The 20175-nt window shown below is 53.5% G+C and overlaps 3 protein-coding genes across 3 annotated transcripts; 2 read left to right on the top strand and 1 right to left on the bottom strand.

The window, feature by feature from the left end:
* Positions 1-12253: 12253 nt before the first annotated feature.
* Positions 12254-13087, top strand: KRP23_4694 (uncharacterized protein; the record flags this gene model as incomplete). Its single annotated transcript, XM_067889683.1, has 1 exon — positions 12254-13087. One exon carries the CDS (start codon positions 12254-12256, stop codon positions 13085-13087), a length of 834 nt encoding a protein of 277 aa, XP_067748822.1.
* Positions 13088-13353: 266 nt separating this feature from the next.
* Positions 13354-15132, bottom strand: KRP23_4693 (uncharacterized protein; the record flags this gene model as incomplete). The annotated part of the gene is made up of 1 exon (XM_067889682.1): positions 13354-15132. One exon carries the CDS (start codon positions 15130-15132, stop codon positions 13354-13356), a length of 1779 nt encoding a protein of 592 aa, XP_067748821.1.
* A 744-nt stretch (positions 15133-15876) lies between these two features.
* KRP23_4692 (uncharacterized protein) lies at positions 15877-16249 on the top strand (the record flags this gene model as incomplete). The annotated part of the gene is made up of 2 exons (XM_067889681.1): positions 15877-15970; positions 16041-16249. 2 exons carry the CDS (start codon positions 15877-15879, stop codon positions 16247-16249), a joined length of 303 nt encoding a protein of 100 aa, XP_067748820.1.
* Positions 16250-20175: the final 3926 nt, after the last annotated feature.

The raw sequence follows: 20175 nt of genomic DNA, 5'->3' as shown, positions 1-20175 counted from the left end.
TTTGTTTTTGGTCTTCCGCAAGACAACAAGCGGAGGACTGGTATTGTGGTCTTTGTTGACCGCTTCAGCAAGATGGTGCATCTTGCTGCAGTACCAGCCGAGGTGACAGCCAAACAGACGGCATGTCTGTTTGTCGACATGGTGTTTAGACACCATGGTATGCCACTCGACATCGTGTCGGATCGGGATCCGCGCTTTACAGCGCGATTCTGGCAAGAAGTGTTTACACTTCTTGGGACGCAGTTGTCCATGTCGACTGCGGATCACCCGCAGACCGACGGACAAACAGAGCGTGTCAACCGCATGTTGGTTGACACCATGAAGGGCTACGCGCACTCGTTCCATCAATGGAGCGACTGCTTGCCGATGGCGGAGTTCGCCATCAACAACTCGGTGCATGTCTCGACAGGACACACACCGTTCTACGTGAATGCCATGCGGCACCCACGCGTACCGAGCGTACTCGGTGCGGTAGCTCCTTCCTTAAGTGGGGGAGGATATCCGGTTAATTCAAAACAACCGGATAAGCACGCTGATACAAACAATGTATCAGCTGTGACGACTCGCGCACGTACTGCGCGCAGTCATGGCGACGACAAGACAGTGTCTACGACGGGCGTAGACACTTTAAACGACAACGAACATCACGCGCAGGCCGGGCCTGCTGCGAACAAGGAGCACGAACCGAACCAGGGGTTCAGCTCGGATGCAATGGACTTTGTCCAGCGCCGACAAGCCGTAATTCGGTTTGTCCAAGATGCAATAGCAGCTTCTGTCGATCGACAGAAGCTGAATGCCGATAACACCGGCAGGGGAAACACAAATAAATTCAAAGTTGGTTCATTAGTTCTGTTAGCTACGCAGAACCTAGCTAAACATGCAGTTTCCGATTTCGGTGCAAGCAAGTTTGCTCCGCGCTTCATTGGGCCATTCACCATGTTGACGAAGCGTGGCAACGCGTACACACTGGACATACCGTCCAGCATGCGCTTGCACCCAACGTTTTACGTTGGGCGACTGAAGCCGTACGTGCAGCACGAGTCACCTACGTCTGGTGACTCGCCAAAGCGCTCTCGAGCGCGGCGACGCGCTTCAAGGCGCCAGAGAACCTCGTCCCGACCTCGACCTTTACGTTCGAGGTCGTCTGCGCAACCTCCGCGAGCTGAGCCTTCAACAAGCTCAGCTCCTGACGCAGAGCAGCGAACTGTGACGCTTGGAGACGCTCAACAGCCTCCAAGCGAGACTCAAGGTTTGGTTGACCAAACCCGGGGTGTCTTCCCCCTCCCCCCCCCCCCCCCCCCCCCACACACACACACCCGTTGCGAGACGCACGCGGGGCAACTCGCTGGATCGTCCAGCGAATTGTTGGTCATCGGAACCAGACCCGAGGTCCGATTCATCTTCGTATTCGTTGGAGAGGATTTCCTCCCCAACGCGATACGTGGGAATCACGGAATGCCCTGATGGAGGACATTCCGGAAATGGTGACGGCGTACGAAGGCCGCCACCGCCACCTCCGCCGAAGGACGTAAAACTCGGGCGAGCGCTGTAGTCGCCTACAGCACTAGAAGAGGCATGCGCCTGAAAACTAGCGCGCAGGGTCTTGAGGTCGTCAGGTACACATACCTGTTGATGTCCCGTTCCGTAATGCGTACTGCTCCGGGGTAGCAGTACTCACAAGCAGTACTGCGCAAGGAAGTCCAATGCCGACTGCACCATGGTGCAGTCGTTCAAGTTTACCACGCTTCGAGAACTTCTCGTAGCGCTCCCACGCCTGGCTAATCCGGTCGCGATAGCCAGCGGGATTCTTGTTGAAGTTTTCAACAAAGGCACTCCAACTCTGACAAAGTGCCTGCCACTCGGGCACTTTGCTTCTGCGAGAAGTCTTCTTCTTCGCAAACCATCGGAGCTCATGGAAGAGTCCGATGTAGTAGTCGCGCCTTTGATTCGTTAACGGATCAAAGTGCAATCGCTTCGCGACGTCATCGTCAACGATGGCGTTGCACGAATACAGCGCGTACAGATTCGGTGGCGCGGTCGCACCGAATCGGCTGCCGATCTCAGACTGAGACGGCATCCACGGCTCGCGCACTGGCTCAGTGTGCGAGGCCGCAACAACAGCGGATGGAGCAGAGTCATCTCCATCCCGCGGAGTCGTCAAAGCTCCAGCGGCAGCGAGCGGTGTTCCACTGCCGCTGCGCGAACGCTTCGAGCTCGAAGCGTTCGAGTCGTCCTCGCGTGGACGACGCAGACCCACATTGGGGTCAGTGTGGCCCGGAGACAAGATGTCCTTGTCTCCTTCGAGTTCCCCCTCCTCGACTTCACTCCCATAGTCGAGGGGAACTCCCTCTCCACCAGGAGAGTAGATGCCCACTCCAGTTTCGACAGCAATGATCTTGCCTGTCTTGTTTCGGATGGCATGTTTCTCATGCCATCTCGAGTGGTATCCAGCAACAGAGAGGCGACTCTCTGTTGCCGCGCTTGTCGACATCGCCGTCGAGGCGATGTCAGTAGCGGTCGTGGCTGAGGCAGCGGCCGTCGTCGCCTTGGAGGCGACGACAGCACTTGCTGTTGCCGAAGCGGCCGGCGTCTTGGACGAAGACGTCGTTGGCGTGCTCATTGGGAATGAGCACGTGTTCTCCCGAAGAAAATACGGATTGACGTGTCGAGACCGGCACGTCAAATCCTAACGGGGGGATGGTGTAGCGGGGCTACACATTCGGTTCACCTCCTACCTTAGTGCAACATGCACTAAGGCATACATTCAGGTGACCACCACAGGGTGGTCCACATTCATAGCAAAAGGCATATGACTGGTAGAAAATAACACCTTTCTACCAATGAGAGTCATTCAATAGATAGGGGTTCTGCCAGCCATCCAATGACAGAACCTCTCATTAGAAATATCAGTTTTAGGAGGAAACCCCATTTACAATCAATACAGTTCTCATTTGGCACCAAAGCTATCGTTCGGTTCCTTTATCTAGGTTTAAGTATACTTGTGGATACAAGTATACTGAACATAAGTAAACTACTCCTACGCTTCCTCATACACGTGCGCACACGTGTAAGCTTAAGTAGTGGGTCTAAGCAGACCCACTACATACTAGCCATACTGCATTTGCTTTGTAGACGACAGATTATAGAGCGACACACGCATCGCTAGACTTACGATCGGAATACGATACCATTGAACCCTCTGGTATCAACCGCGTACGTATATATATTCGTTAGTCATCGTGACTAAACTGTAACCACTGAAACAAATACGCAGATGAAAAGAGCTGTTGCCTCACGACATCGTGCCGAACTGCTTCTTCAGCATGTCGGCGCACATTCGCATGAAGGTATCGTCTTCCACCATCCGTTGAAGGATGTGCTCACGCTCTTCGTCGGTGACTCGGTGGCACGTTCTGCATCTCGACTCATGAACTTCGTGGTGGTGATTGGACCTCTCAGCTATTCCCCCCACGTACGTCTCCGTTGGCAATGTTGGCCGGACACGTGGCTGAGGTGTAACTTCACGTCGTGTCGTAGCACTGACACCAAGCTGCTGAGTAGAATCATCAACGCGATTCTTCTGGAGCATCGGCGACGTTCGTAGAGCTTCGTAGTCTTGCATCGGCGCAGTGAGTACTGTAGGAACAGCAACGACGGAAGTTTCCACTTGCCGAATCGCTGCACGCTGGCACGATAGGCGAAGAGTAACAGGGACCAACGTGTAGTATGTTTGACGTGCGCTCTCTAACAGCGCCACTTCTCGAATGGGGGGGGGGGGGGGGGTGATCTTGCACCGTGATGTTGTTACCTCGGTCTGTGACCTCGGCAGCTTACGTCTCAGCAGTCCACGGCGAGGATGAATTCTGTTCTTGCGGCAGTACTTGGACTGCAGTCCGAGTACGACCACGAGTTTTCGTTGTGGTGTTGTGGTGGATTTTGCAGGACGCTCGACGAGCTAGAAAAACTTAGGGACGCTGCTGCGGTGAATTTGCCGACAGTACATCTTTATCTTGGGTTGTCTTGGTACTGCAAGATGACCCGATCAATTCTTGATCCCGAAGTGGCCTTAGACGCTTCGGGGTAGTCCGCCCAGCTCCAGCCTTCGTTCTTAAAGCTCTTTTTATCTTCGCCTTTTCATTCTCGGTCGTCACGGAGCTCACCTCGCTCTGTGGTGCCTTACTATTGCACTCGCTGAAAGGTGCGACGCCCAGTGCGGCGTCTTCAACCGAGCAAGCTCGGCGACTTGGGGTCACCTTCTTCTTTGCGAGAGCCCGCTTGTAACACGCGCGCGCTATCGTATACGATGCTTCTTGCACAGCGTATGCCTCTCGCCATTGGGCTTGAAATATCTCTCCAGTCTGCAGCCACCGACGTACATGCATTCCAAAGCGTTCGGCTGACGCGCGTGCCACTTGCTATCATGTTCGCGCTCTCCCTCCTCTTCTTCCTCTTCGTGAGCTGTGCCAACTCTGCCACGTGTCACAATGAGGGGAGTCTCGACGCAGTCCGACGAGTCCAAGACATCTTGTATCGAGTCGAAGGCAGGTCTTGTAGCACGCAAGCGCGTCAACGCAAGCGCGAACGCGCGCAACACAACCCAGACACAGCGTAAGCAAAACAGTAGAAGCTTGGCACCAGCCACCTAGCGCACCATCATCTCACACACAGCGACGTACCTCCCTCCATCTCTCCCTGGTGGATCTGAAGCGGGTGCGTGACGGGGATAAAAGAGAATTTCGAAAGGTCGTCAGTATCGCGTTAACCCCTCTAGCACGGTATTCTGTATCCTACAGAATAAGCAATTTGACAGGATTTAATATCCAGCAAACTTGACGGCCTAAACTTCGCATATAGCTTTCTGTATGATTGAGGGCCAGCAGATCCTTCTTGTCGGATTGGCGATGGGTAGATAGACGGGGAATCTTCCTTGGTGATAGAAAGACGAATATAAATCACGAACAGGTTTGAAAATCCTGCCAGCAGCCCAAAGCAACCGTGTGTCAGCCACACGCTCACTCCCCTCATTGTGGAAAGATGAACGGCCCCGAAGAGAAGACGTTCAAGCAGCTATGGCGCGAGCTATGCAAGGAAGGATTGAAGCCCCGCAAGCCTACGAGCATGGCCAAGGACCATCGCTACGTGAAGCCACGAATCAATGGTCGCTTGGATGAATCAAGACGCGGAACAGACTTCTTTGAAGGTGGGTGGGCATGTTGCCTCATATATATTGATCATGACCTAACGATTAATTTCCTGGGTGAAGCTGAGCTGATGGATTTTGGCCGTCGATCCGGGCGCCTCGGACTACCCACGCCATATCATCCTACCTTGAATACGTCTGCCCGAGCTCCTGTTGGTAAGCAAGCGTCGTACGCATCCATAGGTCAGCTGCCGCCTCGCGATCAAGCCTCGGCTCCCACACCGTCGAACTCAGCTTATTCGATACCAGTAGTGGTTGAGGGGACCAGGTCGACTGTTGTTCGTGGTCGTGCTACTACAAGTGTCCAAGGATCAGCGGAGGTGGTCGAAGCGACAGTGATGGCAGTTGCAACGACTACGCAAAGCGCCTACAACGGATGATACAGAGCAAGATGGTATTACGGATGACGCTATTCCAGACTATCCGGAATATCAATCAAGGGAAAGCGTGACAGATGCTGAAGAAGCAAAAAGCGAGAGCGACGAGCCGAACCAGACCGCGTTGATTTGGCTGTGTTTGATGGCGAGAACTTCATGGAGGGTCTGCGAAAGGAACGATTGCTCGGCCCAACAGCCGATGACGACGTGAACGTAACGATTACTGGAGATTTGAGTGATTCAGAGTCAGATGCGGACGACGAAGACGTCATGGCCGACAATGTGACCGCACCTGCACTCGTAGAAGGGGTAGAAGACTTAGCGGATGTGCCATTGAATGATGATGATCCCGAAATCGGGCTTTTTGACTGGACGGATGATGATCTCCGAGACATTGCTGAGTCGGGGTGGACAACGTATGACGAACATCAAATCGGAAAGACGGATGGTACAGAATAACCTGCATTGCAATTGGTCTAATTCTGGATGGTATGTATTTGTGACGATGAAGACAATCTCCGAGTTGATGCTGCAACGGACTATTACGACGGCCAATGTGGCCCCACAAGATCGGCTGTCGCGTACGCAGACTCTCCGTTGGGTATGTTTTTCTACTTCTTACCAAAGGAGCTATGGATACGCATCACCAAGGAGACGAACCGCTACCGAACGCAGAATATCAGCGCCATTGCTACTTCTCGGCGAGACAAACTAGGTCAAGGATCCTCGCGTGAGTGTGCCCAACTTGGAGGATATTGAAGAAAGCCTGAACAAGTTCAAGCCTATTCAGGCTCATGAGATCGTGCATGTTATAGCTTTGCTCTTTGCTAGAGCAATAGCTCCGATTCGAGACGGCCTCTCCAATCACTGGTGTACCGAAGAGGATGGGGCTATACCACGTGGAACATTCTCACGCTTCATGAAGCGCGATCGCTTCGAGGTCATCATGAAATTTCTTCACTTCAACAACAATGGAGACGGTGGTGCGCAGACTGACAAGGCGTGGAAGGTTCGGCCGCTTTTGCAAGCAGTTGAAAAAACATGTCGCCGTGGATATCGACTTGGAATCTCTTTTGATGAAGGCATGATGCCGAACCGCAGCAAGTTCAACCCGATGCGCGTTTTCATGCCGGACATGTCTAGCAAGTATGGCACCAAGTTCTACCTGACGTGTTGTGCTGAGGCCGCTTATTGCTCGAGGTAAACTTTGTTACTCTGGAACATACAAAAAAACCTAATCGGTACTAATGGTATTATGTATATGCACGACTTAGAGTTGAAATCTACTGTGGGGCGGATAAACACAAAAAGAAGACGAAGATAGCACCTAGTGATACATTGGGGCTAGGACCGAAGGCCGTCGTGCCGAACATCTCGAAGGCGTTGATCAACCAGCCGATGAAGCGTCTGATTGTAACCGATAGATTTTACTCCACGGTGTCGCTGAGCTTGAAGCTCCTAGAAATGGATCTGTACCACGTTGACACCACACGGGTTGATCGCTTGGGCTGGTGTCCGATCCACTTCACGCAGAAAAAACGACCGAAACGAATGCCACGAGGAACGTATCGTATCGCACAAGCGCGCGATCATCCTCAGCTTGTTGCACTAAGCTGGATGGGTCCAAAGCCTGTGAACATGCTTGCAACTGGTTGTAGCACACATCTCACCAGCGTTCTGCGCACGGAGAAGGATGGAACACGCAGCACGGTGCCATGCCCACAGCTGGTCGGGGACTACGGCCTCGATATGGGCGGCGATAGCGTTCACGACCAGCTCCGCCTCTAGCGCTACAGCATCCAAAGGTGTATTTCGCTGCGGAAGTACTACAAGCAGTTATTCCTGTGCATCGTAGACATGGCTGTTGTCAATGGATACATCGTTCATTGCATCACTGTGAGGCGAGGCGGGTGAACGCCTTTATCGTCCAGGGTGTACAGTCGTGCCGGCAGACGAACGAGCTTCGAGAACTCAGACGACCCGAACGCTTCGGGTAGTACCCATTCCTCTAGGAGGGAGCGTCCGGATGCCGGGGTCAGAATCCCGAATGCAGACAACTAGTGTCTGCCCCGAGATTTGGCGTGTGACCTTGAAGTAATCTCTATCGGTGTCGTTTATCTTCGACGGACCGGGCTTTGACGTTTGGGATGTTCTTCGATTAGGAAACGTAGATATGTAGAGAGACTACCAGACTCTAACAGTCTGGAGTGTCTTGGCTGGGAGTGGGGTCACGAACAAAGACCTTCTCCAATATAACCAAAAGCAATACAGAAACAACAACAGAGTTTGTTATACACTCACAATATACAGCCTGTCCGAATGAGTTACAGTCCCGAATACAGGTAAATTCGGGATGCCTCCGCGCACCACTCCCGGATGGGAGAAATATACAAGTTCCTTCGAACCACACAGCAATCTACTATCAAAATCCAGGGGGGATTGCTAATAACCTCCCGAATCGTAGGTGAATATGAAATGAAAGCAGTCACTCTAAAGCAACCACAGTCAACTGACAAATGAAATAGGCGGATCAATCCAGGGATACGAGTTCCTGGTCCCCACCTAAATGGGACTTAGACTTAGGTGAGAGTTTTCGCACGGGTTCCTCGATCTTCGTGCGGTCTTGGTCGTCCGATACGCCAGCGCTCCCGGGCCGCAGCCTCGTAGTAGTCGCTATAGGTCGCAGCAGTCTTCCTCAACGCAGTACGCTCAAAGCAAGGGGGCCGACAAGGCACCACTTCTCACTTCCAACGCAAAACAAACTCTGTTTTCTTCTTATCACTATCTTCTTCTTCTGTCTGACTTGGTCTACTGGATTCTTGGCGGTCTTCTTCGTCGTGTCCGCGCACTCGCATTCAGGTTGACTTGGTCTTAGTATGGTGGGTTGCACGTCGAACGTCACGTCGGGCTCTGGAGCGGAGCACACATCAGATGTCGACGCTGATATCTTTGGGGTCCCTTGGACTCACTTGCGGTTTGTATGGGGATCTGCAGCACGGCCCATCCCGACGGTGGGACCGGCATTGCGTTTCTCCGGGCACACCTTGAAACTGGCCCCCTGGCCAGCTGGTCGGACGCCGTGTCACTCGCTGATTGGCTGAGGGTCACGCAGCTTCAACTTCATCCGGGATGTCGATTCATTCGGAAAGTCACTTGATCATTCGGGATGTCCTCGTCGCTTCGGGATGTCCGTCGCCAACTCGGGTTATACGAGCTCTGCGAGCTCGGATCTCGCTTTCCTTCACGCCTTCGGAGGTATAGGCTTCTGCCATCTTGTGCCTTCATCACTCGGCTCTCCTTCCAGGTTCATCGCTACACAGTCGTTCCAGGCTCGGCCTTGGGTGGTTCATTCAGGATGTACGTACTCATCAGGGGCCTGTACGGGTCCAGGTTGCTCGGCCTTGGCTGCAGTCTCTAGAAAGCCAGTCACTCGGGTGACGCACGTGGCTGTATCCCGGATCATCTTCTCTCCCACTTGATTTTGATGGGTACAGACCGGACGGCGCAGCTGCGAACGCGAAACTCAAGATCGCCTCGTGTCAACTGTCAAGAAGAAAGGAGAAAAGACACCTACCCATGCTGAGTACTTGCGCCGCTTGCACACCCAGTTGCTGGCGCTGCGGACAATCCACTTCGAGACACATCCCAACGCTGAAGACTTGGTGTCGGTGCCGATACCTCGCTAGCAGCACACATTAGTAAACACGGACAATTTCTACCCCTCCAGCAAGCACCATAAACGCAGGCAGTACCTGTGTAAGGTTTGCTCAGCGTATACCGATAGCAAGGCCAAGTCATTCGAAACGAGCTTCTACTGTCCGCAGTGCACTGATGCATTTGGAGGGCGCGTGCCTCTCTGCCGCCACGTGCGGCGCGCCGAGAGCGGCAACACGCTCACGTGCTCGCAGATATGGCATGACACGTGGGGCGACGGTAAGAACATTCCACCTAGCTTGAAAAAGAAGATAAGGTTCCGCAAGCGAAAGAGAGAGACCGAAGAGGAGGAGTAAGCTTAGTGAAGGGCCGCATCTACGCGGTTACACTTACCTTGTCGTTCTTGATCGCGCGCAGAGGAGAAATTGCCCTGTTCCTCCTCACTAATTCGTTAGTTAGAAACTGGGCAAATTCTTCCTCTGCGCGCGCCCTGGGGTGGGCGGGCGACTTGTTGGCGCCAAGGATGGGTGGTTGGCTGAGCAAGACCGCCGGTCATAACGAAAAGGCCAGGTATTGCTGGAAGGCGGGTTATGACCGTGCTCTATCCTCCAGGGGGCCAATAGAAAATCGCTATCGTCGCAGATGCTGGATACATTGTAAATGCTATGACCATTTATGGTGCATATTTGTGCCAAATGTGGCCGAGTTTTGATTATTGAGAGCGAAAGTGCTTACAACAGCATACTTTTCGCAGGTTTTGAAGTATACTTTAATGAAGATGATTGCTTATTCTGTAGGATACAGAATAAGAGCTCGGGTTAGAAGGGTTAGGGGGCGGTGCTGAATACTACAATATTGCATACTTCTACCAGCAACGCCCCCCTTAGCAACCGGAGCGTACCTACGTGAGGATGCTGGCAGCTTGCTGCCATACTAGTTATTATTATATTGCTTTCGTGTGTGAGTTTGATGAATCTATTGTGCCTTTCTCGACTTTTGTCCAATCTGACCCCAAAAGGTAGGTCCTAAGCAAGAGGGGTTAGGTGTATAGGTTGGATTTGCCAAGTTGCCACCGCAGATTTAATGACAGGAGGCAAGACAAAATACATATTCACCCAATCAAATCACAGTAGTTTCATGAGTATTATCCAATGAATGTAGGTAAAGCAAGTCTTACGAAGGACTTCCGATTTGAGCTACCTTTTTACAAACTAAGGACCGATTGGCCACAATCCACCGGCCATTTCGTCCTACGTAAGGTCTCCCCTAGCATTGTCCAAGCGTCTATGGGCTACCCAACCGATATCCGCTGGAGCGGCATGGTTTTACAGTACTTACAACATTGAAACTACTGTTGTGACTGAGGTACCAGGAGTTTCCGCCCGAAGTTTTCGCCGTTCGTGCATGCTTTTAAAGACGACAGGAAATGTTGACGACAGTTTGGCTTCTGTCGGGCTAAGCAAGAGTGTACAAGCCAGTAACCCAGTCTGCATTCTTAAATTTCAATTTGTTTTAGGTCATATTTCACCACTGAGCGGGTGGGAGGCCGCCACACCCACGACACACAAGCCGTTGGAGCGCGTGTGCACGTAATGAACAGTCCTGCTTTTCAAATGAGGGTTAAGGCAATTTTTAGTGGCTACCACCAGGACGAGCTTTCGTAAGACCCCTCCTCCTACGTAGGACCTTAAAACGGAGGGCGTTTTGGCACAATACATGTACATATTAACGCCTTTCGATCAAGCATACAGTCCCCGTGTGTGTGTGTGTGTGGGGGGGGGGGGGGGGGGGTAATATGTGGTTCATTCGGTTTAGTCAGGAAGGTGCCGAGTGGCAACCCCACACACAGTGCTGCCACCAAGACTTCTCCTACCAAAATCTACCGCGAGTCTTGGTCTCCAATCCATACCAGCACGTATCCATGCAAGTATGCAGTCTGTCGGCACGCATAGCTCAAAGGCGTCAGCCCGATGCATATGGAACTCAGCATAGAGCGCTATGCAAATTTTGTCAATGGGTTGGTGTCCGTTTTGATACCAATCTTGGCCCACCAGCGGAACTCTTTCCAGCGACTGCCTGTCCTCGAGTTGACTGGCTTCTCTGATACGTCGGGCGGTACCAACGCGCGTGCTTTGTGGCGGTGGTGCCGCTAGCACTGCTCATTTGCCGCTCCCCCTGCGTTGAGCTCCGCACGTTGCGGACGAGGCGACGGACTTGAGCGTCCTGAGCCCAGGAACAGTTGGACAATGCGGAGACGCCTCATTTCGTGTCAAACTCCCCATTCACCGACCCATTTGCAACGCTCAACAGGGCTGGCCCGAACTAACCCCATCGAGTGGTCTCGCAGGCGTCCTCTGGCACACAATCGCCGGTCCATTTCCACCATTACTTGCTGCACTTTTCACCATTTGAACTTGGCGCTGCAAAGCTTTCGCCGCAAAGCCAGCATTCATCACTCGGCCTTCGAGTATCTTTGGGAAACCCTTGCGTCAGTGCCGTATCGTAGCAGGCCTCGAAACTCGAATGATGTGTACGGCATCCGCAATCCCAAATATTGAGATCCTAGATGCATGTCCGGCGTGGTACATGTACACTGCTCGACGTCGTTGCTAACGCGTTGAAATCCCTCGAGAACCTTCCAGCCTCTGGCTTGCCCACAACACCGCCCTGTCCACTGCGTATTCCTTGCTTTCCTCATGAAATTCGTGAGCTCTTCTCGGAAACGCGCATGTAAAAGACCAGCAATAATGCAATGCACATTCCGAGGCAGGAAACACTGAGCCGCTCAATAGCATTGGAACGGCGTGATTAAGCTCCACGATAGGAACTGATCCACACGCACAGCAAAAGCCTCCGGTGCATGTACAAACAGTGAAAACCCCGAGAGAGTCAGTCGCGTACAGACGACGCATCAGCTGGTCTCGAAAGTGCAAGCAGCACCAAAGATCAGCGTGTGTCTGGTCCCCTCCACCAAAAAGCAGCTCATTCTTCGATTCGTCTTCGAGCGCAACAGTCCACCGCAATGGCTTTCTCGTCCGTGTTCCAGGTTGCGGGTCTCTTGGCCCTTTTCGGCGCTTCCGGTGCCTTGGCCGCCGACGACAGCGGCAGCCTCACCATGTCGGTGGGCACGAACGGCACGACGGTGCAGGCCGAGAGCGGCACGACCGAGTTCATGGGCACGGAATACAACCCGAGCAAGTGCGTCCTGCAGTTCCTGAGCCTCGAGTGCGACGACAACTGCGCCGAGCTCAACGGCTTCGCGCTCGAGTGCGTGTCGCAGGGCAAGCAGGATGGCAAGGACAAGAAAATGTGCGAGTGCGCGGCCGCCGACGCCGACAGCTGCCAGAACTCGGCCAACCCGAACGTCACGTCGGGCTCGGTGCCCCAGTTCGGCGAGTGCAGCGACCAGCTGCAGTGCGTCGACTCGTACGGGTACATTGCCACGTCCACGGAGGAGGGGCCCATCTGCGCCGAGAAGCTCCACTGCGTGCAGGAGGTCAACACGACGGCCACCGAGCCCGCCTCCATCTGCCACACGTGCATGTCGTGCATCGCGCAGAACGACGCGGCCGACAAGCAGCTCGCGGGCGTCAAGCGCTTCAACTGCTCGTCCATCTGCCCGCAGGAGATCCTCGACACGGTGGCCGAGCGCAACGCCGCCGGCGTCGGCATCGCCGACTCGTACTCGCTCACGGCCTCATCGGCCGGCTCCGAGTCTGACAACTCGACGACCTCGTCAGCCAGTGCCAGTAGCAGCGCGGCCGGGTCGAGCGCCGCGTCGGCGGTTCCTCAGGCCAACCTCGCGGCCATCCTGTCTGCCATCATTGCGGTGGTCCTCGTGGGTGCCATGAACTAAGCGGAGAGCGCAGATTGGAGTAGGAGGAGAAGTTACCAGCTACCGAAGTCTGGTATTAATGTTATCAACAAACGCTTTCGTTACTGACAGTCCCTTATGTTTTAACTTCCTGTATAGAGCACAGAGTTACTTCAATGGACGGGGTTATTATACTGCAGATGAACCATGGCTTCGTGTTGCACATTCCGAATAATGAGAGGGGGACAGCTACAGTGAAACAGTCAAGTAATACGTAGATAAGAAGGTCTTGCAGCTCGCTGACGTGATCAGGAGACGTGTAACGAGGCGAAGTGGCTCGAGATATCGTTGAACACGTAGCGCGTGCACCGGTCCCGGATGCGCTCGTACTCGGACGCCTGCAGTCCAATGCGTCGCGTCACTGCGCGTCTTGCTTCCTCGGCCTCTGGCGTTTGAGTTGGAAGTGCGCCAGACGCATTCTTGGGCTTCGCAAGCGGGCAGTACCCCTTGATGGAGACGTGACGAACGGACAGCATGCCGGTGCCGGCCTCACGCCGGATGATCATAGCGCCGCAGACATTGCGGCGAATGGTTTTACGACCGGGAGCGTCCGTCGGCAGCGGATGGAGTGAGTCCTCATCCACATAGTCCCACAGGATCATTCCTTCGTCACGGCTACGCTGTTCTTTGGTGAGCACACGGGCCTCGACCTTGATCTGCTCAGCATCACGCGCTTCATCCACGGCCTCCAGAACAGGCGCCATGGAAGCTCCTAGCTCCGAGTAGTACACTCGAGAGCTTGCACCATTCTCTTCGTCCTGGATATTAACCTCGTCTAGTGCTCGGCTCTGGTAGGCCATCGCAGGATAGTACACGCCAATAGATCGCATGCTCGTGAACACCACCTCCATGAGCGACTCGAGCGTGCAGTGGACTGACTCATTGAACAGGAAGACCGAAGTAAACTCCTTAATCACGCGGCCATCACCGGCCTCATCCGTCTTGCAGCAGTGAGAAGAGCCGTTGCTCTTACCGAAGAGTTCCCGCATCATGGCATCCGAATTTCCACCATCCAGCTGCTCAAAATCGCGCGTTCCATCGTGCAGCAGTTTCACATTGGCTGAGTACACCTCACCAACAGCCAGCAGCCTCCGCGTCTCTTCTTCCGTGTTCTTGAGCACCAACTTGTTGGCCAGCTCCATCTTGCTCTGTGGGAAGTGGGCAACATACTCCTTCCGTCTCGCCAGCGAGTCCCTGGAAGCCAGCGCCGTGTACGAGTGCACCCAGTCATGGAACTCGAGCGTCTTGGAGCAAGGCAAGTTGCCTCCTCCCATCAAGGCCTTCATGCCTCCCAGGAACGCCGTCTGCTGGAACAGCGCCTGCTTGAGCTCCTGATTGGTCTGCTCCGCCTGCTTCCTCTTGCGTCGTTGGGTCATGGCCTGCTCCTCGTACGCCACGAGCTGGTCATTGTCAGCACATTGAGCCCTTCTCCCCGCTCTTAGCGTGGCCAACTGGGCCGTGAGTCTGGCCATATCTGCCTGCAATGAGGACACAAGGCACTTCTTCTTCTCCCGGTGTCTCTGCACACTGGAAGCGATCTGCGAGCGCCGCCGCTGCTTCTTCTGCTCCTCCAGTGTGAGTGGTTCCTTTTTGACGACCGCTTTCCTGCCTCTTCCTCGGGCTCTGGGCTTCCCAACGGGTCTGGGCGCCACCTGTACAGCCTCCGGCACGCTGCTCACGCTGCTACTGCTGCTGTAACCTGCTGGAAGGGACCCAGAGAACGGGGAGGACGGTGTGGCCTCGCTCTGCCGCAACGGAGCCGATGTTTGGCTCGGAAAGCTCGAGGTCGGTCCGAAATTGGCAGCGCAAGGCGGTGGCAACGCGCTCAGCGCGTCGTTGATGAGGAGATCGCTCAGGATCTCCCAGTCCTGGGCCAGAGGGGGCGCCACGCACAAATCGTCACTCGCGGGGGATGACACGCCGTCGCTGCTGCCGCACGGGGAGCTCCAGAGCTGAGAGGACGGGGCGGGCGACGCGGACGAAAAGACGCCGGGCGGGGACGACGCGCCGTCGAACAAGCTCTCCATTGCTGAGACCGCTCGAAGGAGCCGGTGGAAAGCAGAATGACTGCCCTGGGCTCTATGTCGCTGTTGAACCTGATGAAGAGATCTGAGAAAACCGATGGATTGGGCGATAAATGGTGAAGTATTTACCGATATTTACAGCTTGGAAGGTTTTCGAAACATGGTAAACTTGTGATATGAAATGATGGGATTCAGATAGGTTGTGGAAGGTTTATACATGGTGCGAGGCGTGGATTATGACCAATCGGAGACGTCCTTGATGGGCGCGTAATCCGCTTGCAAGATCAAGTAAAACGTCTAAGTGTTTCACATTGGGGAGCGTGGAGAGGAAGTAGACTGGTAAATGGAGTGTCATAAGACGAAGTGATAATATTAGAGCTCAGTATGATAGGAGTCCACCCTGGTAGGTATTCGCCATCTCAAGCATAAGCAATGGTACAGCACATATTGTGCCAGTATACAAAGAGGCGGACATTGACAGCCTCCTTGCTTCTTTGAATACCTATACCAACCGACATATTAACATATTAGAGATCCCATGGATTCTAATGAAGCGACTACTCAGTGTGGAAAATTCCTGCTAGGATTTGTCGGCTGTGACGCTGTATACGTCACCCCACCTGCATCTTGCCTTTGGCTCCGTAACGTTACAGTCATTAGAGTAGACCGTAGAATACAGAGCAGGGCTGAATGCGGAAGTGGTTATATCATCATTGATACTGTAGGTCCAGATACACCATTGACTCAATGAATTATAGTTCAAGAAAGCTCCGAGAACGCACACTGATAAGGTTCAACGATGCGCTGGATACAGTATCGCTGAGGCGCAAATGCCGGGCACGTACACCCCAAATCGGAATATCTTGCGGTTGTATCACTAACAAGGAAGTATTGTGTATTACTGTGTGTAGGCGACTCAAAATACGAGCCAGGAAGCAATCGTGAATCCGACGAGCACACGGACGACTACGCTGACGAGGATGTCGCGGAAGTAGAGGACGACCGCGCAGAGCCCCCGAGAGACGAGTACATGGAGATCGCTGAGGACGACTGTGCGACCGTGGGGGATGCAACTGGCGGGACTGGGAGCGTGTATGCGGAGAAGGAGCCAGGAGAATAGGCTGTGGACGCGAAGAAGAACCCAGACGAAGATGCGGTCGTGGAGAAGGATGCGGACGCAAAGAAGGCTCTAAAAACGTCGGGGTGGGGTGATGCAGAGGTGGAGACGGAGAACGCAACCCAAGTGCCCGAAGTCGTGGGTACGGAAAACACAACGAGTGCCTGGTGACGAAACTTTAGGTGTGGAGAGGGCTACAACAGTGGCGGGGGGGGGGGGGGGGGGGGGGATAATGGTCCTGAAAAATCGTTCAAGAAAAAGAAAAGCCGGTACGGATTTGTATTTTATCGGGAAGTGTGTTTTGATATCAAACTCTGATATAAGTTTTGTAACGCTGTTAGAATCGGGATCTGAGTTGTCTGCTGCTCCACCACCTGAAAAGCGATATCGTCCGTCAAAGTGGGGTAAGAAGCGTGAAATTATGGCAGCCTCGTAAAGAATATCTCCGTAACGACAGAGGCGTCTGTGGCGAAGCGTGAATGGTCAGACTGGTCGAGCTTCGAGCAGGACTTCGACAAGTATCTTGAATCCAACATCTTGGTTTACATGAAGCGCAACAAAGTTCACTCTTTGAGGAACAACAGGATCACGTCGTGATGAATAGTGCAGCCAGCGGTGAATGTACGGACAATTTTATTGATGAATGCTTATCCGTACATTATGTACAGGATTGCCAAAGGCAAGCACGCGTATGTGAAGTTTGAGATACCGCAACGCTTTTTGGCGCGCTTTGAACACGTTTACAGACAATATTATTGCACGCATGGATGCTTCGATGGGCGGAAGGTACACGTGTCAGTGTGCAAACCGCGTATCGCTTTACGGGGTGCTCAGATCGGATCACATGCATCGTTGCGCGAGCAGCAAATGGGTCCTTTTCCATAAGACAAACAATGAGGCGAGAAACCCTAAAATTCCGAATGGTGATGCAATGGTGCTGGTAATTATGCTAACAATGCTGTTGATAATTGTGTTAACAAATACAAATACGCGAGCACAACCACTACATCAATGATGACATTTACCGTGTCCTGTGTCTATTGCGGGTATTGAGTGTTACCGGTTTGGTATCAGTTATTGACCTTGAACCGGTTAACCCGAACCGATCCAATCCGAACCCACGCCTATTACGCCACCTGTGGGTACAAGATTGTAGGTACAAGATGGGCTTCGACGTGGCGCTCTCTCATTGGCTGAAGTAACTCAGTATCCAGCAAAGAATCAAGTAGCGTATATCCAGTAGGTCTAGAGTAGCGAGAAGGCTAGAGAACTAAAGACCTCAATCAATCACTTTCGAATCTTCGTTCTACCCCTCAAGTGGTTTCCAGTCTCCGCTCCGGTCTCGCCCAGAGTGCTGCCCTCCCTCCGCTCCGTCAAGCTTCACGGTGGCCAAGATCTATACCTTCCATCAGTGTCGCAGTGAAGCTGTGGATGCACGACAATTTGGAGCTACTGTCGACTTACTTTGCAGTACGGTCGTGCCCACGCGAAACCTGGCCGACTTTCTTTGCGCTGAAACTGGTACGAGATGTAGTGGGGCTACACATTCGGTTCACCTCCTATCTTAGCGCAACACGCACTAATGACCACATTCAGGTTGACCATGGTCCACATTCATAGCAAAAGCATATGACTGGTAGAAAGTAACATCTTTCTACCAATAAGAGTCATTCATTAGATAGGGATTCTGCCAGCCATCCGATGGCAGAACCTCTCATTAGAAATATCAGTTTTAGGAGGAAACCCCATTTACAATCAATACAGTTCTCATTTAGCACCAAAGCTATCGTTCGGTTCCTTTGTCTAGGTTAAAGTATACTTGCGGATTCAAGTATACTGAACTTAAGCTAAATACACCTACGCTTCCTCATACACGTGCGCACACGTGTAAGCTTAAGTAGTGGGTCTAAGCAGACCCATTACACCTGGTAGCACTTTGTAGTCCGTCCAACGACCGACTAACACGTTCGTATGGAATACGAACGCGGGGCTGAGAACCTGCCCTCGGACAGTAACATGTCCGTGGGTAGCCCAAACACGTCTGCAACGCATGTTGCGCGTGCAGACTGCCCCCACCTGTCGGAACCAGAGTGGGAGGCCCTCCAACGTCATTGGGGAAGAGGCGGTAGCAACGATGTTGCGAACGCTATCGCCGACGGAGCAACACGGTGTTGCTCTGGGTTTCATCGTGAAGGAACAGCGTGAAACCGCTGCTTGAACTTCGGTGTCGCCATCGGCCACACCGCGCGTGGAGTCATTGAAACTCCACGTAAGCAGCTACGTTGAAAGAGATGGGGAACCTCTCCTCCGTTGGCTTGTCGAAGTCGACACTGCCATTGCGGCTCGACGTGTCGTCGACCCGTTGTCGAAGGTTGCGTTCGCCATGTCATGTCTTGGCGGACGAGCAAGGATTTGGACGTACAGACGCCGACTCACGGGACATACGTGGCTCAGCATGTACGAGGATTTCAAGGAGGAGCTCAAACACGCGTTTGAATCCCCGCATAACGAGCTCCGATCGAGTGTTGAGTTTCTAGATCTGCAACAGGGCAAGCATGACGTTCATACTTACGCCCAAAGGGCACGGTACTTGGTCTCGAATGTCGTGACCAACCCGATTGACGAGGCGACAAACTTAGTTACAACCATGAATGACGTTGCCGCCGCCATCTTTCATGCATGGCTCCATCGGTGTTGTTTAGCGTTGAGCTCGGCAGCTCCCAAAACGCTATGTCACCACCATCATTCATATCTGAACTGTTCGGCGGCTGGAAGCTCAATGTAATCCTCATTCCACTAGTAGCAGCTGCAGCCACAAATGCAGGGTCGGATGGGTCAATATGAGGGGACGCATTGTCTTGCTGCACGACAATACGGCCCCCATTCTGTATATGACGCCATCGCGACACCAGCGCAGGCAACAGCTCAACTTCTCGTGGTACGTTGCCTGTGCCGTCGACACGTTCTGCAGGACGAGTGTGCCAGCAGGTCTATACCGGCTGCTTCATGCGGCCGGGGTGTGCACGATGAATGGCCAGATGCCTAGCTCGCTGTCACAGTAGCGTCCGGCTGTCGCATCCCTGCGAGGAATCACCAGGAACATGGCCTTGGAAATATGGCGATTGCTCTGTACTGTGCGCTCTGGCATAGGCTCATCTCAAAGGAGAACAAAGCGCTTGGTTACCTCAGCCACGTAGAAGAGCTTCTCGTCAACATGGACGACGTCGTACATGTCGTCGAACCGACAGGAAGCTCTGTCCACGGGACTGAGGCAGTGCGACAGTCGCCGTTGCTTGCTCTCGTCGGTAAGGCGGGGCTTCGCTACTCTGGTTGCAACGCGCGTGTCGCCTTGCCGGATTCGGCGCCCCAGCGTCGTGGCAGGAATGCAACAGCCGCAGAGCGAACAGTAGAGCGCTGGTTGGGGGGGGGGGGGGGGGGGGGGGGGCACAGTCGGTCTAGAGCATTGGTGTAGCCGATGGGGTGTCTGCCCGTCGAGGGCTTCATCGAATCAGCGGCACAGAAGCCGTTGGTTTCAGCATTAAGCTTCGCTCTGCGCTAAACGCGTGAAACCGTGCGCTCATGAACGCCATAGTGTGACGCCATCGTGATGATAGCGTCTCTGAGCGGAACACCGTCGATCGACTGTTGCAGCAGGTCGCTGATGGGTCCGGCTCATCGTGGAGGCTGTGCGGATGTAATAGGATGGGCAACATCTGAAGTGTGTTCCCAGCCAGGTTGAGTCGATGCGCATCCAAACGATCAGCGGCCCAGGAATCTTTTCCTTCTTTCTGTAGGCGACCGCGTGTCTACAAGAAAACATCATCGTCATTCCAAACTCGCAGTCGCACTCCCACGTGTCCACGCGAAGGCGATGCGTCTTCCTGGGTCCTTGCAACACGACTTGACCTTCTTCACCTCCGGAGACTGCG

The sequence above is a fragment of the Phytophthora ramorum genome, assembly GCF_020800215.1.
Source record: "Phytophthora ramorum isolate Pr-102 chromosome Unknown Phyram_PR-102_s0003, whole genome shotgun sequence".
NCBI classification, from domain to species: domain Eukaryota; phylum Oomycota; class Peronosporomycetes; order Peronosporales; family Peronosporaceae; genus Phytophthora; species Phytophthora ramorum.
This window is presented reverse-complemented; position numbering and strand designations above follow the sequence as displayed.